This window comes from Lycorma delicatula, chromosome 2, assembly GCF_047948215.1.
Source record: "Lycorma delicatula isolate Av1 chromosome 2, ASM4794821v1, whole genome shotgun sequence".
In the NCBI taxonomy this organism is placed as follows: domain Eukaryota; kingdom Metazoa; phylum Arthropoda; class Insecta; order Hemiptera; family Fulgoridae; genus Lycorma; species Lycorma delicatula.
This window is the reverse complement of record NC_134456.1, coordinates 8,666,499-8,692,759: the sequence shown is the minus strand read 5'-3', so window position 1 is coordinate 8,692,759 and position 26,261 is coordinate 8,666,499. Positions and strand designations below refer to the sequence as shown.

General features: G+C 32.6%; 1 protein-coding gene across 2 annotated transcripts in view; it reads left to right on the top strand.

Annotated features, from left to right (window-relative positions):
- The window catches only part of LOC142320462 (breast cancer anti-estrogen resistance protein 3 homolog), a 416,915-nt gene that overhangs the window by 153,159 nt on the left and 237,495 nt on the right, over positions 1–26,261 (top strand). For both annotated transcript variants that reach the window (XM_075358261.1, XM_075358262.1), the window contains exon 3: positions 17,368–17,479. In XM_075358261.1, coding sequence (XP_075214376.1) covers positions 17,368–17,479 — 112 coding nt within the window. The remainder of the gene's footprint in view (positions 1–17,367; positions 17,480–26,261) is intronic.

The window sequence follows — 26,261 nt, the reverse complement described above, 5'->3', positions numbered from 1 at the left end:
AAATACAGATACTATTAATCCCATTCTGTTATTAAAAAAAAAAAATGTTCATTCGAATGACAGATTAAATGGAAAAACTAATTAAAAGTTAATTAATTATGAAAAAATAATAAATAAATGTTTTTGCGTTTCAGACCGTCTTAGTACACACTCAGAAGAAATTAATTTGTCATTTATCAGCGTTCCTTTTTTCCACAAAAGTTTATCGTCTCAAAGTTTCCTAGTAATGTCTTTTTACTTCCTTGTACGAAGTAAAGGAAGTATGCTGATAGCCAAAAATTTCGATTTTCAGATTTCAACGGAAATATCCATTTTGACCATCCGTGATTTCATTTTGATTAGTTTCAGCGGGACGTATGTACGTATCTTGCATAACTCAAAAACGATTAGCCGAAGGATGTTGAAATTTGGAATTTAGGACTGTTTTAGCATCTAGTTGTGCACCTCCCCTTTTGATTGAAATCGATTGGGCCAAAAATGCTCAAAAAACCCAAAATCCAAAAGATTGAATTTTGTATTTTTTTTAACTGCAGTAATAAGCCCTCATTGAGAGCCTTTCAACGATATATCATAAATCGTACTTATTTTCATTGGTTCCAGAGTTATAGCCAAATAAAATTTTAATTACTGAAATATTTGGATCTTACAAAGGGAAGCACATCGATTCTCTATCCTCTATGAATCATGAGACCTCTCCGTTGGTGAGGGGGCTTGAGTTCTCAGGGATACAGAGTAGCTGGACCGAAGGTGCAACCATATCGGAGAGGTCTCTGTTGAGAGCCAGACTAAGGAATGATTCCTGAAAGAGGGCAGCAGCTCTTTCAGTAGTTGTTAGGGGCGTGAGTCAGAATGACTTAAACGGCCATATCAGCATCACTTAGTCCTCTGAATACTGCGCAGCTGAAAGCAATGGAAAACTACAGTTGCTTTTTTCCAAGAAAATGTGGCTCTCTGCATTTTCATATAGCAATGATGGAGGCGCCTTCCTTGGTAAAATATTCCGGAGGTAAAAAGGAAGTTATGTGGTGTCCTCATCAGATTTTTTTACGTATATCAAGATTTTTTCTGTGTGCTTATCTGTATTTTAATTAAAAGTAAAATAAGAATGTATTATAAACAAAAAAATAAACCTAACTTTAACTTCATAAAAAGTAGAAAATTACTATCATTAAAATTCAAATTAAGGTTTAAATTCCTTAACATCCTTTTGATTTAATTTAATCCTTAAATCCTTAAATTTAAAATCCTTAATTTTGATTAAGGATTAGTAATTAAATGATTATATTTATCGTGGGACTAAAAATTAAAAAATGTACGGTTTTTTACATTATTTTTTACAATTATTTTCTTACATTATTTAGGTAAAAAAAAAATATATATATATATAGGTTTTGTATTTATTATAATAACATACATTACAATATAATACATTGTAATATATTATTTATAAAATAAACTTTTTAATGAATCAACAAATGATATTAAATGCGTAATTTTATAATTATTTTTTACTTTCCCGGATTTATTGTTAAAATTGCAGCATAGTTATTGAGGAAAATTATAGATATCGGACAAAATTTTGGGTATTGCGGATTTTTGCAAACGTATACGTTTCGAGATTCTCTTACTCCAAAACACATAAAAAGAAATTATAAAATTTATAATTTTTTGTAATAATAACGCTACAGAGCAAGGGGCCAATAAGTTTTAATAAATTACGCTTACAACCAAATTGTTTAAAAAATCTTCCTATCAATTTATTTAAAATGTAATTAAAGGAATTATTTGTTTTATAGAAGCAATACTACTCTGTCGATTAATTACAAAATAATTACAAGAAAATTCTTTACACCCGCTTAACATTGGTTTTTATCAACGTTAAATGTGTAATCGACCAAAACGTTTTGATTTTTCATACCTATAAAATTGCTAATAGTCTATTAATATTAAAATGTATAAAAAGATAATAAAGTATTTTTTGTTGTTATTTACCGATAAATAGCATCCTAAACATTATATAAATTTATATAATATAATTTTTATTACTAAAAAACAAAAAAAACTTTTAATTACCGATAATGTAAGAGTTAAGCAATTTATTTTTATCTCTTTAAAAATGTTAAAAAATACTCTTCCCTAGTATTTCATTAAATTCCTTGATAATTTCTATTTTATGCAATTAACGAAACAAAATAAATCTTTTTTTTCGATCTGTAAAGTAATAATAATAATGCATTATATCGATAACGTCAGGAATCAAATGATTTATTTTTATTTAGACATATTACTTTTTTCTGTACAACAAAAATTTACAAACGGTTTCTCCGGACGAAACCGTAAGTAAATAATATCTTAATATATCACGTGAGAGAGGACCATCCATGACCCTCCTCTCCAGCAAACAAACAATAAAGGATTATAATAACACAAACGTTCATGTTAATAAACATACTTATAGCAGCAACTAAGATTCATTAAACATTCGTTACGTCAAAAGCATTATCATCACTGGCTTCTACAACTTAACCAATTTAAGAACCATGTGTGTCCAACACATTCAGTTCGCACGCGATGTGTTTAACTATTAGAAGATATACAGAAGTAGTCAAACGAACGAATGAAAACAGCGTTAAAATAACAAAAATAAGCGTTAAAACAACAGTAAACAAAAATTGTTAAATAATAGCAATAACAAACAGTATCAGAAGAAAGTGGTGAACTCGTCATCGCATATCAGCTGATTTCGAAATCGAGAGTTCTATGGTTCAAATTTTAGTAAAGCCAGCTATTTTTACACGGACTTGAATACTAGATCGTGGGTACCGGTGTTCTTTGGTAGTCGGGTTTCAATCAACCACACATCTTAGGAACGGTCGATCTGAGACTGTACAAGACTACACTTCATTTATTCTCATACAAATCATCCTTATTCATCCTCTGAAGTAATACTTTACTGTGGTTCTGGAAACTAAACAGAAAAAGAAAGTACCAGAACAAAAAAAAAAACATGAAGATGGAAAATCTTCAACGATCATCACTAAGGTTCAGCATATGAACCTTTTTCAATCGTCAAATGTCATCACTGTTGTCTAGCGGGTTCGAATCAACGGGATCTACATGTGTATTTAGCCTAACCGCGTATTTAGAACTGAAACGGTCAATCTCATCCCGAACATACGGGATTCCAAGGTATTCATTTATTTTGAAATTCCTGACGAACCGAGGCGGTTGGGTCAATTTCCTCAAATCTTGCTCTACAACTTTTGGATCACTTTAATATTGCTTTCACTAGTCGTCCCCCCCAGAGCTGAATCCCGCACTTCCGTATCGGTTTCAAGAAGGTCTTTTATAAAAGTATCTTGTTGGAGAGACAACTAAAAACCCTTACCCGTTAGCCAACTTACGCTTGAATTTCTGGTCAATCAGATATATTATTTGACATATAAAATCTACCTCGGCAATTATATGGATGGATCAAAGAAAACTGCGGTAAATACACAGAAGAAACCAATTAATTATTAAAAAAAAGAAAATATGATGTGATTAATATCCATATTAATTATTTGTAATAATATTAGATATGAAGATATTAAAAAAAAAATAACTAAAACCTAGGTAACATCCAGAGAGTCTTGAAAACGTTTTGAGCACAGATTTCTGTACCTATTGAACGTAAATGTAGAAAATTCAGGAGTTTTTTTAATTTTTTAATTGGTATTATTTAAAAACAACCATCCATAGGGTAATATTGATTTTATAAAAGAAAATTTGTTACTATATTAAAAATATATTTTTGGGAAGATTTTTTTTATATTTCGATAATTAATTAACAATGGCAATGGAAGCAAGGACTTTTTTCATGAAATGAAAAATGTTGAATTTGCAAATATTAAAAAATAATGAATAATAAAAATTTATTAATAACAACAAAAATATTGCATTTTCTATGAATTACACAAATACTAATTTCTATGAATACGAATTTCTGTTGTCTGGTTTGTTGGTGGTACATAAAAAAATATTATAATCATCTTTTTAGTAAACATTGCATATTAATAAATATAAACACAACATAAGTTAATAAATTTTACGTATTGGCCATATCCTTTGGTTATCGATCGTAAAAATAAATTTCTCAATAAAAATGTAGAAAGTTAATTATCGATCTACATGATTAATACTTATCAGCACCAAATAATGATCTGATAGGATCATTCTATTTTCCTCTCGAATTTTAAATCTCTATAAAAACAAATAAATTGTAATTTTCTATAAACGCAGTCTCGTTAAATTATATGTAAAACCGTCAAATACTTATGCGTAATTCTGAATAATCAAAAATAAATAAAGTTATATAGATATCACTAAAAGCTGATAATAAATATGGAATACTGTTATATAAGACATAACAATAATAAAAAAATAATAATAATGTCTCCGATGGCTACCAACATACTTTATATTCAAAACTGGAATGTAGGCGTAAAGAAATCAAATATTTCGTAAGACAGTAATTGTATTTCTGCTGTAAAAAATCGGAATTTTTGCCAAATTACACAACTCTGATTTATTATTTTTATTCCTATTTACTGGTAAAATTCGTGTATCATTATAAAATCTACGTAAGATTACATTTAAATAATTTAATTCAAAAAAGATATTGATGTTATGTATTTAAGAATAAATTATAAATAATAATAAAAAAAAACTTAATCCAAATAAAATAAATTCAGTTCTAAAATCTGAATGTATTAAAATTTAGCATATATCTTTGGCTATAAATAATATAATGTGATACAAGAATGACTTTTTTTGAGATATTACAAATTCGTTTTGAATATATTTATATTTAATTTACGTTTTATACAAGGTGTTATTCTAAGCAAAAAATAACATTTCCAATCTTATAAATCATTTATCATTATTTAAACTAAGAAATATACCTACGTAAAAAATCATACACCCGTTTCGTCAGATGAAAATTTAAAAACCGAAGAAATATTTAGAATAAAAATATCTTTTACGTTTTGAATTTTATTATTAGGACAAAATACATTTTAAAAATAGTTCCCATTATATTTGTTTTTCAAAAGGTTCTTAAAAAATGTTTAACTTAAGGGATCGCATTTACTCGGTTTCAACAACGTTTTTATTTTCCCGGAAAACAGCTAAAATAGCTATTATTAAAGAGGAAAGTAGATCGTGGCAAAAATGGGGTATTGAATTTTTCGCAAGTCTTTCCGTTTTCACGGTCAAAGTAGTTCAACTAGACTAAATAACATACATATCTACTTATGAATGTCGTTCTGTTTTTGGTTTTATATCTCACGATTGACAGAACCGATTTTCATCAAATTTAGCTCAAATATTTCTATATAAGGGGCATTAATCGTATTTTTTTTTATCCGTTAACTTGATGGGGGATATCGCTAAAAAACCGATTTCGATTTTCTTCAGAGATGTTTAAGAGAAAACCTTTTTTTGGATTATAAATAATCCAAAACAAAAATCAACCACTATTTCCTAAAATTGAAATATGTTTTTGTTCTTTTTCTTACCTCCTTCACCTTAAATATTTTTCGTAAATTTTCTGAAAAATTATATATATATATATGCAACAAAAATGTTGGGCACCATTATGTATATATACATAAAATGATAGGCTGGCTATAATTTTTTGGATTTTACTTGTAAAGCTAAACAAAAAATATCCTTACGAAAAATGGCGATTTCTTTTTCGTTCTCCCCTTGTCCGTCATATTGTTATTTTTCTATAAAAATTTATCTCAAGTTCGGATAGACGAATCACGTTAATATATGGTGAGCGTCTTAGTAAAAAAGTTTTAAAATTATAAAAATATCAGGACTTAAATACCTTCGCAAATTACAAAATGACAGCCATGTTTATTTTTCAAACCGTTATATCTCCATAAATATAAGTTTTGTCAAAATTTATGGTAAAATATTATTGCTAAAATATTAAACCTTTTATTTTGAACACAATGAAATTTTATTTTTTTAAATCGGTTAACAAATAGCCGAATTATGGCAGAAAATTGATGTAATTTTATGTCTGTTTTCATGTACTCCACTTTACGTTCAATTCAATTAAATATTAATTGTTTTTATTCTTTTTTTGTAAATTAGTATCAAATTAAGTAATAATTTTCTCACAATAATAGACCTAATAATTATGACATAAAATTACATCAATTTTCACCCATAACTCGACATTTGTTAATCAATTTTAAAAAGTAAAATGTCATTTTGTTCAGATGACATGATTTTGAACAAATAAAACCCTTTCCCTCTTTATATAATATATATATATATATATAGAGAGAGAGAGAGAGAGAGAGAGAACGAGAGAGCTATCAAGAAATTTCTTGTTAGTCTTCCGGACCTAAAATGCAGAATTTTTTTTTGAAAATTTTTTAAGTTTACTTTATCCTTTAAAGGGGGAGTTAGATATTGATAAAACTTTACTTATGTAAATTTGTAAAGCTTAACCTGTATTTGAATATTTTTAGAAAAGTATTTATTGAAATTTATTCCCCGCCTTTAAAACATTTATATATTTTTTTCCTGTAACTCAATTTTTTTCTATTTGTAACGTAAAGGGCTATTAAAATTAAAGTAGCTTGGGCATCTATATTAATTATATTTGTATCCAAAATAAGAAACAATTTTTTATCATTTAATACTTTTAAATGATATTTTTTTTTTTTTAAATAAGATTTAATTCTCTTTTAAATAAATTTTTTATTATAAAACAAAAGTCAAACCTTATAAAACAAAAGTTTTACAAAAACCTTCCGGCGAAGCCGGGAATTTGAAAAAGCAATGAAGTCCAATGCAATGAAAAATCTATTCAAGATATTATATGACTTCACCGACATAACCGGGAAAGTCATGCAATACTATGCCACCTTTTTTGTATCTTGAAAACTCGTTGTGACTTGTTGAGTGAACCCAAGACATGATACACTTCAATCTGGAATATACGTAAGATTTATTTATTTATTTTTTTTTATAGCATTTCTTAATTGCCGATAGTTCCTTTTACTTTCTTCATCACTAGCATTCTTATATATTCTACGTTCATCCATCAGCTGCAATATATCCTCTGAAACCCAAGGTTTTCTACCAGTTCTCTTTATTCCGCCTAAGTTTGCTTCTGCTGATTTAAGAATTTCCTTTTTAACATTCTCCCATTCTTCTTCTGCATGTTTTACCTTATCTTTTTAACTCAGACCTCTTGCGATGTCCTCCTCAAAAATCTTCTTTACCTCCTCTTCCTCAAGCTTCTCTAAATTCCACCGATTCATCTGACACCTTTTCTTCAGGTTTTTAAACCCCAATCTACATTTCATTATCACCAAATTATGGTCGCTATCAATGTCTGCTCCGGGGTAAGTTTTGCAGTCAACGAGTTGATTTCTAAATCTTTGCTTAACCATGATATAATCTATCTGATACCTTGCAGTATCGCCTGGCTTTTTCCAAGTGTATATTCTTCTATTATGATTTTTAAATTGGGTGTTGGCAATTACTAAATTATACTTCGTGCAAAACTCTATACGTAAGATTAATAAATTTAATGGTTATGACAACTTTAGTGTTTTATTAATTTATAATTTGTACCGATTAGGTTATGTATAAAATAATAACCTAAACCTAATATTGTAATTGAAATCATGTAGTTAGTAATTCATTATTCTGATTGGAACATAGCAGTGTTTACTGTTTACCAGTGCCAACACATGCACCACAACATTTATTTACTTTCACCAATCGTTAATTTATTTGAAATGGTCGAGTAATTTGTATTAATTCACATTTATAATCATGCTACGATTTTTTTTTTTTTTTCTTGATGATATCTCCACATAAACTTAAAGCTTGTGTGGGATATGGAAATGTAGCGTATGAAAAATGCCGTGCATGACCGGGATTTGAACCCAGGACCTCCGGATGAAAGGCCGAGACGCTACCACTTTCAAACTCTAATATTAAAAATAAGAGTAATTTTATTGAATCCCTTGTTTAAGTTACATTTATTTGTTCCTACCGATATAAATAACATTAGTAAATAACAATTTTACTTTCAGTAGAAAGAAATTACAAAGATTTAATGTATAAAAAAATTATGTAATTTTTATCTTTATTTTATTTAATTTTTATCTTCTACGTCATTTATATTATTTGAAGTTATATAATTCCGGCCTGGTTGTGGTGTTCGCAATTCTTAAACATCAAGTTGTACCCACCGAGTTAGTCTAGTGGTGAATACGTCTTCGCAAATCAGCTGATTTGGAAATCGAGAGTTCCAGCGTTCAAGTCCTAGTAAAGGCAGTTACTTTTATACGGATCTGAATACTAGATCGTGGATACCGGTGTTCTTTGGCGGTTGAATTTCAATTAACCACACATCTCAGAAACGGTCGACCTGAGACTGTACAAGACTATACTTTACTTACACTCATACATATCATCCCCATTCATCCTCTGAAGTAATACCTGACGGTTATTTCCGGAGACTAAACAGGAAAAAGGAAGGAAGACATCAAATTGCATTCATAATTTTAAAAAGATATCTTATATTGGGACCACATTACTTAAAAAGTTTTCATTTTAATACTGTGTATGTATTATTGAATTAGATTACATTTGCTATTTACTTTATTTAAAAAAAATATTTTGTCTTGCTTGTTGGTTCATAATGGCATTTTAAAAAAAGGGCCAGCCATTATCTTACTTTATAAACATGTTTTTTTTTTTTTTTGTTTATGTATGTAATTTTAATGTATTCCTTTAATACTATTGCATTTACTAAAATACTATTTTTATTTACTTTTTTATGTTTCTAAATTCGTGTAGATGTGGCGCGGTATTAATTTTATCTGCCCACTCGAATAACAGTATCAATATACATTTATAATATATTTGATTTGGATTTACATCCAAACCTTTGCTTTGCTTTGGATGTTTGCATAATATTCTACTTTATTAGACACCTTAATAAAACGATAAGCTTATAATTATTATTATTATTGGTGCTCTCTCTCTCTATATATATATATATATATATAGAGAGAGAGAGAGGGAGAGAGATACAGTATGCATATATTTAGCACGTATATTCTCGTTTTAAGTATAATATCATCTCTTGGGGGCTCCCTCACAAACGTCAAAACGGGTTATCAAGATATATAAAAAGATCGGCGCTGAAAGATATAAATCATGCAGACCGGTATTTAGAAAGTTAAAAATTTTATCTTATCCATGTGTTTGTATTTAAGGATGTACAATCTTTGCCAAAAATAGGGACATATTTAAAAAAAAAAAAAAAAAAAAAACCAATAGACATCTCTTATAAACCACAAGCAGAACTATTTCTGTTTAACTCAATTAAATGAAATACTTTAGGTTACAAGAAATTGACTTCCATTTACATTTTTAATAAATTACCGAACTATTTAAAAATGTTCCAACCAACCAATTTGTAACATAATTTTAAACAAATTTTCTTTTCCGGAAACGATATGAATTTTTACATTCCCGTCTAGATAGCGCTAAAGCAGAACTATAGCTGTAGAAGGTAAATTGTTGTAATCGGTCCAATTTGGGCATATACGGTTTTCACCGTATCTTGGCGTTTTGACACCTAAGGAACCAAAAAACCGGATGGAAATTTTCCGAATTTTAATTTCGTATGTGTGTTCGGAGTTAGCCTCTAAATCATCTTATATCTCCAGAACTACTGGACCGATTTTCACCAAAATTGATCAGATTACTTCTGTATACGGGACGTTGATGTCATTAAATTTTCAACTTAAAAAGTCACGGGGGTGAGGCTGTAGAACTAAGTTACCCTCAGTATCTCGAGATTTCGCCTAATTAAGGTCATATCTTTCTTAGGCACATTTGATAACAATTAATATCTGCACAAATAATTTTTACAAAATCGCACACATACCCCAAAAAATGCTGTTCTAGTCGCCTGCTATGTTGTGACGTCACAGGTGAGCGGTAGAATTAAATAAATGAATAATATTTAACGTATAAAAAAATAACTCAGTCTGGCTGGGTCTCGAACTCGATCACCCGGTTAACTTGGTATCTGGTACGTTAAGCCTCGCGGTTACTCACAGTCTGCCTAACATACCTTAGATGCTGCAGAACATACTTTTTATCCCGTGCGGAAAGTGGATTGAGGTTAGAATAAGAACGGGTTTGCGTCACCTAACACCGGAAAACTTGGTGGAATATGTGCTCTCAGGGAAGAAATAATGGGTGACAGTGGTAGCGTTCACTGCGAAGATCTTCAAGAAGAAGGAAGATGACCACCGTTTTCGGGGCTTGGACTGAAATCATATTCAGTCTAAGGATTACAGCCATGCAGACAGGATTGAAAAGTACAGTATAAAGTCCTTGCAGCAAGGTGAAGAAATCGACCGGAGAGCAAAGGGGTGACGGAGAGCTCTCTGCGGAGCCATCCTTCGTCTACGGTTGCGATTATGGACGATGGTGGTGATGCACGGAGACTCTTTTTTTTTCTTTTTTTTTTTTTTCTCTCAGCTCCCCTGGGCCGGACCGACTTGTTGGTATTACGCCGCCCAGGGGAGTGTCTTTAAACTCAAATAGGCCTCCCCACCTATCGGCTATATACCGGCAAGGCAGGTCGGCCTACCGGTTAGCTCTTTTTGAGAGTTCTTTATCAATATTGCCCCCTTGGGGACCCAAAAGGGCAACACTAATACACCACGCCAGACCCAGTTCGCCGCGACGCGGTACCGGGTCCCTTCAGTATTCAGTGTGCTGTTGCCTGACTGTTACCCGTGGAGTCCTTGGTGGGTCATCAGTGCCAACACACCGCAGCATGCTGGACCTCACCAGCAAGGCTGTCCACCCGGTCCTATTCTAGCCAACACCTTGTCTTCTCTCATCGGAGTATTTCTGTAGAACAACTTCTCTAACAAAACTAGCAAAATTATTCCAGTTTGACTCGCTTCTTAGCATGTAGTCTATTGTTGTCTCTGGAGTTATACCTGTGAGTGCCTTACTATGTCTAAGTGTGTCCCACCTATTGCACTCAAAAAAGGTGTGCTCAGCATCATCTATCTCGTTCCAGTAGTTGCAAATCGGCTCTTCTCTCTTGCCTATTTTGTGCAGGTAGTTATTGAAGGAACCATGTCCTGTAAAAAAATGCGATAGGTGATGATCAGCCTCACCAAATCTTCTCGACAACCGTGGCTTGATGTTGGGGATGAGGGTTCTCGTCCATCGACCCACAGCTTCCTGCGACCATCTTTCCTGCCAGATATTATAAACGGCATCCCTGACCTCTTGTTCTGTCTTGCCTTGTGCCCTCTCTACCCTCTTTTTTGCGATTAGGTCAATAGGAGGTGTACTCGATAACACGCACAGGGCGGCATAGGACACTGTCCTGTAGGCGGACACAACACCTAGGAGCACACACCTGTGCGTCCTCGCCAGTCTCGCTTTGTTGCGCCTGATGGCGATAGAGCGCCACCAGGCCGGAACGGCATACATAAGCGAAGACACGACGGTGGTCGCCAGTAAACGGCGCTTTGAGGCCCGAGGGGCATTCTGCGATGACATAATGATGTTTAGACTTTTTATCATCCTTTCTGCCTTGTTGCATACATTGACTATGTGCTCGGTGTATCTACCGTTTTTCTGGAGGATAACTCCTAAGTACTTGATGTTATTCGCTTCTTCTATAGCATGACCGTTGATGGAAATATTGAACGGTTCTAGCACTCTTCTACCCGTAACGGCAATACACCGGCATTTTTCCGTAGACGGTTGCAGACCCCTGGACCTCAACCACTCCTGTATAGTGTCGATGGCCGCATACACCCTCTCCCGCACCTCCAAGACCGTCCTTCCCTCTACGAGGACTGCAAGGTCATCTACATAAGCCAGGACCTGGACGCCGACAGGAAATGCACGGAGACTCTGGATCCCCTGAGCTCGACGGCACCTCCCGGGGCCGAGTATGCTTGATTGCTGGTCCGACCCCGGGAGGGGAGGATAGGTGAGATATGAGGCTTAGTCGATAGGGTGCAGGCACACATACGCTCTCTTAATAACTTCTAGCGTAACCTGTTAGCGAGCCCGACGCTTCGCCCATAAATAGGGTTCCTCTCAGACTTAACGGATAAAAAATACCACGAAATTTACTTTAATAGATTTCTAATTAATTTGAGGTAAATAAGTTTTTACTAATACTGACAAATATCTCTAATACAAAATTTTTAAGAAATCTCAAACTTCTAATATATAATATCGTAAAAAAATTACTTTAATTTCACCGTAGAGTACTAATTCCCGTATTAATTGACCATTTCATCAATTTTTTTAAGTCGCAATTTCTTTGTCAGTCTTCCCCTAATCCTAATCTGTTATTACATCAGGAATTACATCACATTAAAAGTTAAAAAGGGATAATAACTGAACTTTTTTTTATAGTTGAAATCGCTTGGATTACCGGATCAACGATCCGAGATACGAGAAGGTTATAAAAAAATATGACGCTTTTCGAAGAGAAGTCATAAGAAAGATCTGAAGCAAAAGTTCCGTCTATGGTACCCGTTATTGTTTGGACACACAATAAGAAAATGAACTTGAAATAAGTTTCTTAAATTTCTAGATCTGTTCATTTATTAATAATATGTTTTCTTTTCGATTTTTACCAATTTAACTTCTCTTCTTAGCCGTTTAATATCTTCCCAATATTCATTCTCTTTGCAACTTGAGTTTTGCGTTCATCCGACGATTTCATTCTCGGATTTTCTTACCTGATATTTTATTCTCGGATAAACTCTAATATCATAATTTTGATTTAAAGGTGTCTTTATTTTAAATATCTTTATCTACGGTTGTATAATAATGTTTAAATTATGCGGCTAGAACCTGCATCATAATGAGAGTCATTATGATACAGTTTTTTTTTCAGAATAAATACAGAATACTTTTAGTTTACTGAAAAAATTTCGTTTCCCCTATACGCTCCATCAAAAACGAAGAAAAACTTTCAAATTTGTAAAACTTTTCTTCTGAATTTTTTTTTTAATTTGATAATTTTTGAAATCTTAATTATACTGTGAAAAAGTAGAGTATTCAAGCTTTAATTTTCTTTTTTATTCGTTTCTCTAAGCTTCTTGGTTGTAAAGTTAAAGTAGTTGGATACAATCATTTTTTATCATAAATTATAGGTGTCCCTTTAATTTTTTGTATTAGTGTACAAAAAATTTTTAATTTTAGTTCGAAATATCAGGAAAACATAATTTTTTCCTTTTTTCATAATCATCCATCGCCTTCTTCTTGTCCATTCCTGAACGGCCCCCTATTCTTGACTCCCTGAACGCCTCCAGTTTTCTGTGAGTCTTCTACCGGTCCCCCCTGAAGGCCTCTAGCGCCCATATGGGGGTGTTTCGTTCACTTTGATAAAGAATGATTTAAAACAATAATCCCAATATTTTCACAGCTGTAGAAAAATACGGTCTACAACTCTCTATACTGGCCATTAATTCATTCTTGCAAAGTTCATTCGCTATGGCTCGTAACTTGTAACTTACTTCGCATTTTACATTAATGGCTATCACGTTAGGTTAGTTATATAATGTACTATCTTCTATTAGTTTTTAATTTTTTTCTAAATCATTTTTTCAGTTTATTTCTGTTTTCCTGTTATAGAAGAAATCATAAAACTTGCTTAAAAGTAACATCGCGAAGCTTTACTAAAATCTATTTAACCGTATAACATTTTTACTTTCCCAGCTATATAATTATACTGTTTAGTTCTATTGTATAGTATACAAGAAAAAGTATGCTAATCGGGTTATATTTTGCAAATCTGGCTTTTACCATATCTATACCGCCTGTAAAAAAAAAAAAACACTACTTTAGTATTGGAAAATTCTGGAAGTTTAAGTAGAAAAAGGATGGAAAAAATAATTTTTATTAATTTACTATAATTATTTAGAAACGGGTGTCATTTTGTTCAAATTAAATGCTTAATAAATTTTGTAATAAGTCTCATTAAGTTTGTAATTTGTTTCAATCAAACAAATAATTACAAAGATTAAAATTAAAAAATTAAGGTGGCCGCCATTTTCAAATCTTTGAAGGTGGCATTTTCAAAATATTTTATTTTTTAGAATAAGATACTAGTCTTAGATTTGCTAAATTTAATTAATGGAGGTTTACCCGTTCCTCATAAATGACTTCTTTTTGTTAAAAATCACCAAATGACGTCCAGAAGGAAAAAAAGCAAAATAGGACTTATGTCTGTGTAAACCCTTTTCTAATTTTGGTGTCCTGAAGTTCGGGGAATACTGTCCCAGAATATCCCTATGTATGTATGTATTTTTTTGCGTTATAGCTTCAGATTGGATTGATCGATTTGGATGAAATTTGGTACAATAATTTCAGTATATGGTACATTGATACCATGCAATATTGAACGCTATTGTGAGAACGAGGATATATATCTTATAAGTCTCGTATCTCAAAGTTTTACTCAATGTGTAGGTAAATTTATTTTACACAATTTAATGCTTCGTAAGATGCTTGCTGATGGTGTTTGGTTTTAATCAAAATCCCATAAAGGAGTGGGAGCAAAAGAAATTTATTTTTCTTTTTTTTTATCGTTTTTGGACTCAAATACGTGACTTTGGTTATTTATTCTGGTAATTCCATTCTCGGATGGGGTATAAGATGAATTTTTTTCAACAGTTATAGTATTTTGTTCAATATCTTTAAACTAGATTAACTGATTTTAATGAAATTTTTTTCAATGATTTTTGATTAAAATTAAAATGAATCGCTTTTAATTTTGGTTACAATTAATCATGGATGAGGCGATATGGCTTATAAATAAAATATAAATTGAATACAAATATATTTGTAAGCGGAAGAGACTTTGTTGTCTCTAAAAAAGAAAAAAAAACTGTTGCCTATATAGAATCAGCCGATCTCCGTGGCGGAGTGGTAGCGTCTCGGCCTTTCAACCGGGAGATCTCGGGTTCGAATCCTGGTCAGGCATAGCATTTTCATACGTTAAAAAATTCCATTTTCATATCCCACGCACAAGCTTCGAGCTTGTGTGGCGATATCAAGTAAAAAAAAAAAAAATTACTAACATAGATTTATAATTATTTGTAAGAAATTCATAGGGCGATTGAATTCCATAAGCAAGAATACCGAAATAAAATTAGTCGAAAGTATCATTACCTATTATAATCATAAAGTAAGATACAAAGATACAATTTTTGTTTATTATTATAATCCATTTAAAATTACCTATTTTTTTTTTAATAATTTATTCCACCCAAGAAAATAAAGAAAGTTTTTTTTGTTATAACAGTATATATACATATTGCTTTTAAATATAATACTAGCTAAAATTAGCTGTTATTTACAGTTGAATGCTAATTCACTACATTTATTTAACATTAGAATAATATAAAATTTACATAGTAATTTATTTACACTCGGTTAAAAATATCCTTACTTGTGTTAAATATTTTACAAAGAAAGATAAAGTTTTGTCATACAAATTGGTTTTTAAATAAATATATAGTTAACTGTTTAAATAATTAGACTAGCAAGGCCGTTTATTCAGGTAGTTCAGCTATAAAAATATAATTATTAAACTGTTACAAATACAAGTTTATATTTACGTCATTTAATTTAAATGTAAAATAATCATCTATTTTCGATGTTTTAATGTTTTAGGTAATTATTTTTTTAATTTGTATATTATTTTATATTAAAAAACGTAATAAATTAGATATCTTCCCATAATGGTTAACTTACTACTCTTGATTAGTGCTTAGGCTTTATGTAAATTTTTATTATTATACTGATAAAGATGAAACCGATTCAGGCTTTCAAAATTCCATTGTTTGAATAATATTCTCCGTATCATTGTGTGTACATTTTTTTAGCTTCCTGGAACACCGTTTGGTATTGCTTCAGAGGATGAGATGAAATGACAATTTTTTAGCGTGTAAAAATTCCATGCCTGACCGGGATACGATCCCAGGACCTCCGGATTAAAGGCCGACCACTCGCACCACGGAGGTCGGCATCACTGTATATAAATAACTCAATTCTGTAGATCTAAATGCAAAAGCGTAGGATATTTCAATATGAAGAAAATTGATGAAATGTTTTCTTATGGAAGTCTGTGACTATTCTCTAGTAATTCATGGTATCTGAGTAGTCAGTAGTTTCTTGTAAGATATATATTTCTGCAACAAACATTTTTTATAAGTAATTTTGCGAATATTAGGTAATAATACATAATCTATTGAGGAATTGTTCAGGATGAATATCTATTGTCCAAAAAGGCTTTTAATTAATCGTTTTGATTGGATTTGTATCGTTCTTGATTTAGTATCATCCCGTTCCTAGTAATTTCCGTTTGTTCTTATATTTGGTGCCTTGGTATTGGCATTTTGGAGGAGTATAGATGGCCTAGGAGAATGACTCCAGCAGACAGGAGGAAACGTGGACGACCTCCAAAGCAGTGGACGTCTGGAGTGATGGAAACAATAAATTTGATGGAAGAAAGTTGGCGGGATAGAAGAGTTTGGCAGATGAGATGTGATAGACGACCTTTATAGCTGTAAACACTCGCCTAGAACTAAATTCCTTGGCTCGTTCAGAAAGATTTATCTAAACATCTACTAGAACCCTACTAAAGTTACCAGAACCTTTTTGCGTCACTACATACACGTATTTAATACTATTTGTGTAGTTTAATGGAGATGGCCTTGCCTGTAGACATATTCGGATGTTTTCTTTCCAATGCTTTTACAAAAACTTTTCCTCGAAGTGAAGTTCTTAAATTCTTACAATCCGAGCTTCCTGATAAAATAAAAATACTACATCATACTTGCACATTTTGAATTATTATATTCTTTCTAACGCGTATTTTAATATTTTATTTTCTATAAAAAAAAGAAACTACAAACTACATTAAGAAATATTTTTCTTAATGACGTAGTTTTTTTTAGAAGATTCCAGCTGAAATCATTATAATTAATAATTAATTATAGTTAAATTATATTATTATATAATTTAATTATAATTATGATTAATATATTAATTATAATAATTAGATTATTATATACATTATATTATTAATAGTTAATTAGTAATTATAATTTTAATGAAACATTTATTTCTACTTAATCTTAGCTAGATTTATGTACAGAATTCTGAATTTTTATGTATTCTGCTGTAAATAAATAAGTATAATATAAATACATTATACATTAAGTACTTACGAGTATAAATAATAATTATTATTTATTTATTTTTTTGCAGGAATTATTGGAGTCTACTGAATCAGATTTGAAAGCGTTAGGAGTCAAAAATGCTTCTCACCGTGCTAGAATGGTTTCCAGTCTGGTCGCTTTACGCGCCAAATACGAAAAAGGTAAGATAGAATTTATATATAGAAATTTTTTCCGTTTTGTGGAATCCAGTATTTATTAAGCATAATGTAATTATTTTTACGGCTGTATTACAACGTTTGAATTACGCGGCTGGAACCTGGGCCATTCAGATTTTCGTTATCTGTTCAACCGATCAAAAGCCTAGTCTTTTCAAGGAATGACCAATCAGAAGCGGGGATTGATTAATGTATCAGCTGTTTTTTTTTTTTTAATTTGATTTAGAAATTAGGAACCATAGGTTGATTTGAACATACTAATTAAGTTTCTATATTCCACTGTTCATGGTTTTTTTTTTAATTACGTCGGATTCTGAGGAAGAAATGTCTTTAATACCGATAGATATTAAACATATGACAATAATATATTACCATAGAAAAGTATTGTTTAATGTATTTTTTGAAAAAAAAAAAATTCCGTAACCAATGTATTCTCATTGACTTAAATCAATAACCCCAATATTTTCGCGGCCATAAAAAAACGGTATAGAATTCTCTATAATGGTCATAATGCACTCTTCCAAAGTTTACCACACTCGCCAAGGCTAGTAACTAGTAACTTACTTCGAATTCGTACATTAATGGTTACAATTATAGGTTCGTTGCATAATGTACTATTATATCATGAGAGCAGACAAATCAATGACAGTTACTTTAAATGAAAATGTTAACTGTAAATTTCCAGTGGTTACATTCAACTAATGTTAATTATTGGATAAAATTATTTGTGTATTTTATGAAAACATTATCATACGGTTATCTTTTTTTAGGCAGGTCCCTTGCACCATTCTCCGCTATTTCCATGAATTTTTAATTCTCCTTGATCAAGATAGATGATCAAGTAACCAAATACCAAATACTTTAAAAGGAAACTGGGACCAGTTTCCTTTTAAAGTATTTGTCATTTTTAATCTTTTCCAAGCTCTCTTCATTGCGCATTCTAGCAACTTCTTTTTTAATCACTTTCTCCTGTTATGATATATCTCGTTCAATCTTCTCATTATTTCTTTTTTTCTCTGATTGTTTGTCTGTTTAATCTTCTCCGATCTACTCAGTATCCATATTTACAATTTTAAAGGAGAAAGTATGAAGATCGTGTCGAAAATTTGGTGTCGAGTTTTTTTAAAAAATCTTTACGTCTTTTAGCGATCCAACTAGTTCATCTAGGACAAAAAATAAAGCACATATATGTATGTATTTATGAGCGTACGTACTTGTATGTGTGTGGCACTGGTTTGGCCTTATATCTCAGGATTTACTGACACGATTTTCTTTAGACTTCGCTTAAATATTTTTATATATCATATTTTTTTTAAAATTCGTTCTGATTATCGGGGATATCGCGAAAAAAACAATTTTGATTTTCTTAGAGGCACTTTCGAAAAAACTTTAGAAAATTCTTTTTCCAAATTGTGCATATAAATAATCCAATAATTTTTTTTAATCAACCTTCATCTCTTAAAATTTAAGTTTTTTTTTTTGTTATTTCTCCCTTCGGTTTAAATTTCAATGGGAATATTCATTTTGATCATCTCTAAATCCATTTTGACTAGTTTCGGTGTGACGTCTGTACGTACGTATCTCGCATAACTCAAAAACGATTAGCCGTAGGATGTTGAAATTTTGGATTTAGGACTGTTAGACCCCTGAGCCTCCTTAACATAATGGGGAAGCTAGTAGAAAAGATGCTGGCTCGCCGCAACATCAAAGAACTAGAAGAGGGAGCCGGAATCAGTCCAAACCAGTACGGGTTTATGCGGGAGCGATCCACCGTGCAGGCTATCTGCCGAATTTCGGGATGGGCCGACGAGGTGAAGAGAGGCACTTGGCGAAGCAGGAGAATTCCACTGATGCTATCACTAGACATAAAAAACGCGTTCGGGGCTATTGGTTGGGGTCATATTAATGACGCAATTGCGGCTAGGGGCCTCAGCCCGTACTTGCGTAGGCAAATTGAATGTTACTTTTCCAACAGAGGATGTCTGGTGGAAGCACAGGAAGAAACAGTACATTTTCAAATGCACGGTGGAGTTCCGCAGGGCTCTGTTCTGGGGCCGTTGTTGTGGCTGGTGATTATAGATGAACTCCTTCAGAAGGAGTTTCCTGTCGGCGTCCAGGTCCTGGCTTATGCAGATGACCTTGCAGTCCTCGTAGAGGGAAGGACGGTCTTGGAGGTGCGGGAGAGGGTGTATGCGGCCATCGACACTATACAGGAGTGGTTGAGGTCCAGGGGTCTGCAACTGTCTACGGAAAAATGCCGGTGTATTGCCGTTACGGGTAGAAGAGTGCTAGAACCGTTCAATATTTCCATCAACGGTCATGCTATAGAAGAAGCGAATAACATCAAGTACTTAGGAGTTATCCTCCAGAAAAACTGTAGATACACCGAGCACATAGTCAATGTATGCAACAAGGCAGAAAGGATGATAAAAAGTCTAAACATCATTATGTCATCGCAGAATGCCCCTCGAGCCTCAAAGCGCCGTTTACTGGCGACCACCGTCGTGTCTTCGCTTATGTATGCCGTTCCGGCCTGGTGGCGCTCTATCGCCATCAGGCGCAACAAAGAGAGACTGGCGAGGACGCACAGCTGTGTGCTCCTAGGTGTTGTGTCCGCATACAGGACAGTGTCCTATGCCGCCCTGTGCGTGTTATCGGGTACACCTCCTATTGACCTAATCGCAAAAACGAGGGTGGAGAGGGCACAAGGCAAGCCAGAACAAGAGGTCAGGGATGCCGTTTATAATATCTGGCAGGAAAGATGGTCGCAGGAAGCTGTGGGTCGATGGACGAGAACCCTCATCCCCAACATCAAGCCACGGTTGTCGAGAAGATTTGGTGAGGCTGATCATCACCTATCGCATTTTTTTACAGGACATGGTTCCTTCAATAACTACCTGCACAAAATAGGCAAGAGAGAAGAGCCGATTTGCAACTACTGCAACGAGATAGATGATGCTGGGCACACCTTTTTTGAGTGCAATAGGTGGGACACACTTAGACATAGTAAGGCACTCACAGGTATAACTCCAGAGACAACAATACACTACATGCTAAGAAGCGAGTCAAACTGGAATAATTTTGCTAGTTTTGTTAGACAAGTTGTTCTACAGAAATACTCCGATGAGAGAAGACAAGGTGTTGGCTAGAATAGGACTGGGTGGACAGCCTTGCTGGTGAGGTCCAGCATGCTGCGGTGTGTTGGCACTGATGAGCCACCAAGGACTCCACGGGTAACAGTCAGGCAACAGCACACTGAATACTGAAGGGACCCGGTACCGCGTCGCGGCGAACTGGGTCTGCCGTAGTGTCCAAAAGGGCAATATTAATAAAGAACTCTCAAAAAGAGCTAACCGGTAGGCCGACCTGCCTTGCCGGTATATAGCCGGTAGGTGGGGAGGCCTATTTGAGTTTAAAGACACTCCCCTGGGCGGCGTAATACCAACAAGTCGGTCCGGCCCAGGGGAGCTGAGAGAAAAAAATAGAAAAAAAAAAAAGAAGGATTTAGGACTGTTGTAACATCTGGTTTTGCATCTCCCCGTTTGATTACAATTTACTGGACCAAAAAAGTCCAAAATCCAAAAATAATTTGGATTTTTTACTTTTTCATAAGTACAGTAATCAGCCTTCATTGAGAGCTTTTCGATGTGTCATAAGTGGTACTTATTTTCATTGATGTGTAAAATTACACATGTAATTTTGTAAAAGCAGAAACACAAGATATTTAAAAAGAACTGTTCACATTATCCTCTTTACCTCGATTAAATTGTTATGGAATTGCGAGTCTATACCTCAATGTCAAGTACTCAATGTGGTGTTAGATTGTTCATTGCTACCGTCATCACTGTTATTTTCGATTTCAATTACGAAACTATCAATATTTCTGGCGTAATTCCTACTTTATAATAGTAGTCGTTCTTTGTTTTAATTACATGATATTCTTTCTGCAACCTATCCAGTCACAGTTAAATTCAAATGTCACTTTAGTCGGTTTCGTAAGCGCATCTTTTTTTTCTGTTTAGCCTTCGGGAATCACCGTCAGGTATTACTTCAGAGGATGAGTGTAAGTGAAGTGTAGTCTTGTACAGTCTGAGGTCGACCATTTCTGAGATGTGTGGTTACTTGAAACCCAATCACCAAACAACACCGGTATCCGCGATCTAGTATTCAAATCCGTATAAAAATTGAACGTTAGAACTCTCAACTTCGAAATCATCTGATTTGCGAAGACGCGTTCACCACTAGACCAACCCGGAGGGTTGTGTCGTTTACTGGTTTATCATTTCTTATCCTCATCACTTATTTATTCTTATCATTAATTTCCATATTATATATATATATATATATATATATATATATATATATCATATTCTGTTATATTCTCTTCTAATTTGGTAATAATCTATACCTCTTTATCTAATAAAAAAAAAACTTTGTCTTCTGTAAAATTTGTACATTTTTATTTATTTCTTCTTCCTTCTAGACTGATTCCTACATTTTATTTTTAAACATTTCTTTTTTTTAGAATAACAATGTACAACTCCAGTAAGGTCGGTGCTACAATAATCTGAATACATATGTTATATTTTTAAAAAATTAACCTTATATATAAAAAAAAAATTCATACCTGTATAATTTGTGAATATCTAGTAATATTTCCTCCTTTATTCTTAATCGCTTCACACACGATTTGGCATCGATTCAATACGCGTAATACAATTTTTTTTTTGATTTCTTCATCATGAAACCATGCTGATATTGAAATCATACTGATATTATTGCTTTAATGAAGTAAAGTTTTGTGATAAAATTCATTTTTTAGGATCGTTTTCTTACCATTGCCCAAAGATTTTCGCTGTCAATTTTTTTTATTTAAAAAAAACCTGTTGCCTGAAATTTTTGGATATGAGTTCGAACTGTATTGCAATGAGGAACAGGAGGAGTATTCTTTACTTACTTTTCAGAAAACGTGTGCTTCACTTAATTATTGCACTCGTCACCTTCACGAAAGACGTGTTCAACGAGAAAAATGCATTCCTCTACCGAAAGAATCGTTACGATTCTCGCAATTATTGATTCCGATGAACGAAACGATTGATTGGTTTGCTACTGAGCAACGCCCAACAAACCCACAGGGAAAATACGCCGAAAGTATGGTATATTAGTACCTAATATACCATTTAATTTTGAAGCGACTTTCGAACGCGTTGTAGTAGGAAGCTTAGCGGCCACTATTTTTCTTACCGTGTTATAACATAAAACGAATGTTCAATTATATCTCTACTCGGAGTTGAAAAAAAATTTGGGTAAGGACACATTAGGTGAGACTCAATTCTCCAAGCGTTTTAAACCATTGCCCGTCCTAGTAAATCAATTAGGTCTCGAGTTATTGAAATTTTCGTGTTTTCTTACCGTTTTATAATGTAGGGAGGATATATATTTTTTTTTTGTCTTCAGTCATTTGACTGGTTTGATTCACCTCTCCAAGATTCCCTATCTAGTGCTAGTCGTTTCATTTCAGTATACCCTCTACATCCTACATCCCCAACAATTTTTTTTACATACTCCAAACGTGGCCTGCCTACACAATTTTTCCCTTCTACCTGTCCTTCCAATATTAAAGCGACTATTCCAGGATTCCTTAGTATGTGGCCTATAAGTCTGTCTCTTCTTTTAACTATATTTTTCCAAATGCTTCTTTCTTCATCTATTTGCCGCAATACCTCTTCATTTGTCGCTTTATCCACCCGTCTGATTTTTAACATTCTCCTATAGCACCGCATTTCAAAAGCTTCTAATCTTTTCTTCTCAGATACTCCGATCGTCCAAGTTTCACTTCCATATAAAGCGACACTCCAAACATACATTTTCAAAAATCTTTTCCTGACATTTAAATTAATTTTTGATGTAAACAAATTATATTTCTTACTGAAGGCTCGCTTAGCTTCTGCTATTCGGCATTTTATATCGCTCCTGCTTCGTCCATCTTTAGTCATTTTACTTCCCAAATAACAAAATTCTTCTACCTCCATAATCTTTTCTCCTCCTATTTTCACATTCAGCGGTCCATCTTTGTTATTTCTACTACATTTCATTACTTTTGTTTTGTTCTTGTTTATTTTCATGCGATAGTTCTTGCGTAGGACTTCATCTATGCCGTTCATTGTTTCTTCTAAATCCTTTTTACTCTCGGCTAGAATTACTATATCATCGGCAAATCGTAGCATCTTTATCTTTTCACCTTGTACTGTTACTCCGAATCTACATTGTTCTTTAACATCATTAACTGCTAGTTCCATGTAAAGATTAAAAAGTAACGGAGATAGGGAACATCCTTGTCGGACTCCCTTTCTTATTAGGGCTTCTTTCTTATGTTCTTCAATTGTTATTGTTGCTGTTTGGTTCCTGTACATGTTAGCAATTGTTCTTCTATCTCTATTTGAACCCTATTTTTTTAAAATGCTGAACATTTTATTCCAGTCTACGTTATCGAAAGCCTTTTCTAGGTCTATAAACGCCAAGTATGTCGGTTTGTTTTTCTTTAATCTTCCTTCTACTATTAATCTGAGGCCTAAAATTGCTTCCCTTGTCCCTATACTTTTCCTGAAACCAAATTGGTCTTCTCCTAACACTTCTTCCACTCTCCTCTCAATTCTTCTGTATAAAATTCTAGTTAAGATTTTTGATGCATGACTAGTTAAACTATATATATATATATATATATATTTATTTATTATTTAAAAACAAATATTTTAATAACCATACTTTTCTGTATCAATATAAATGAATTTATATTTAATAGATCAACCCTAAGTACAGAACAATTGAAATAGGATGACTTACATTATTTCATTACATAACAGAAGCGCTTTCGCGAATTTTATTCGCATATATATAATGTATGCAGCTGATGATGCGAATAAAATTCACGAAAGCGCTTCTGTTATATATATAAATATATATATATATTACAAAACTATCAAAAACTTGGAGTATTTTATTTAAATTTAAGATTTAAAAATTGTAATCCCAACAAGAGATAAAAACATTAAATATAAACATTTAAAAAACATAAAATATTGTTTAAAATTACAAAGATCAATTAATTAAAATTAACCAAGTCAAAATTAAAATGTAATTAAAACAATGATAAAAATTAAATAATTAAAAATTAAAACTTTAAAATAAAAACAAAACCTAAGCAAAGCAAAATCATGTGCATTTTACTGATTTTACTTTACTTATATATATATTATATATATATAACATAAAATTGGTCTGGAAGTGCAACGTTTCCAGTTAAACCTTGCGAAAAATTTCGCCTTGATTTCTGTTCTAAGAGTAATGTAAAGCCGTAGTGAAGTTCTTAGAGCGTAAATAATTGGATAAATTTGATGGTTTTATGACCTGAAAAATTGTACAAAAAATGTCCCAGAACTGTAATTTTATAATTTATTAAAAAATTACCGTAAAATTAAAAATATATTTTAACTAAGATCAGCTGTTTGTTGATAATTAATTATAATAATTAAGGAAACAATTTTAATTAATGCATTTAAAATTAATTATTAAACAGGATTTATTTACGAAGGCCTACACAATAGTCGGCATACGATTATTATATTGTATAAAGAAAACTAGCATTCAATACAGTTATGGCAATGAACATTTTAAATAATGTAATCAATTACTGTAATAATTTTGATTAACTATTATAATTGAAAAAAAAAAAAAAAAACTCTAATTATGTTTGTGATAATAATAATAATTATAAAGAAAAGAGTAACTATTATTTTTATTTTCTGTTCGTCATATTGAACATTATAAATACAGGAAATTATTTTTTTATTTGTAATTAAATTTTTCCTACCATGGTCAATAATCATTTCCATCAATCGTTTTTATAATTATCATTATTATCTTTATGAACAAAGTTTCGAACTTAATTGGTAAAGCTAATTAGATTACTATGAATCACTTAATTCTTATTACTTACAGCAAATAAAATAATTTATTTTAACCAGTTTGTTACAGCCCTACGTATACTCCTACAGATTTTATGACGGTAATCGACTGCATACTATCTATGATGTTAATACAGGATCGGTTAAAAAGATCTAACACATTTTAACTGGTGCACAATTTTACCAAGTTTGGTTAAGTTGATTTATAAAGTAGTGGGGACCAAAGGACAAACGTTGTCATCTATCTGAAAACCACATTTGTTATCACCGAGATGGATCGTTGAGGTATTTGGTTAACTGGCATTTCTCCCACCACCACCCCATTCGGTCGCCCTAGAGCATAGACCAAATGTTCCGTGCCAAGAACGGCTACTGTGCCTCAAATCGGTTTAGCGACCCAATATCCTAAAAGCTACTAGTGAGCTACCTAACATGCGTGAGCGAATCAAGCAGGGTGCCATACAGCACCCGCTTAAGTGTCCCAATCGCTCACTTGTCCAACATAAAACTAGATCGGGGAGGCGCACCCCTTGTAACAATTTAAAACTGTACGAGTCTATGTAAATAAAAGACAGCAATTTTGGCTGCCACGCCTCGGTCGCTGTATGCCAGCTAGTACCTGTCCACCATTTAACAGCGCTTGGAGCTGATTTGGCTGATGGCCAGCCCTATTCCCAAGATTGGTTTCCAGCAGCAGAGCTGTAGGAGTCCAATTGGATTTACATTTAATAATCCCTTAAATTTACCGATGACGGTTGAACATAGCAACCTCATCGAGGAACTCCCACACGGTCCAACAGTGC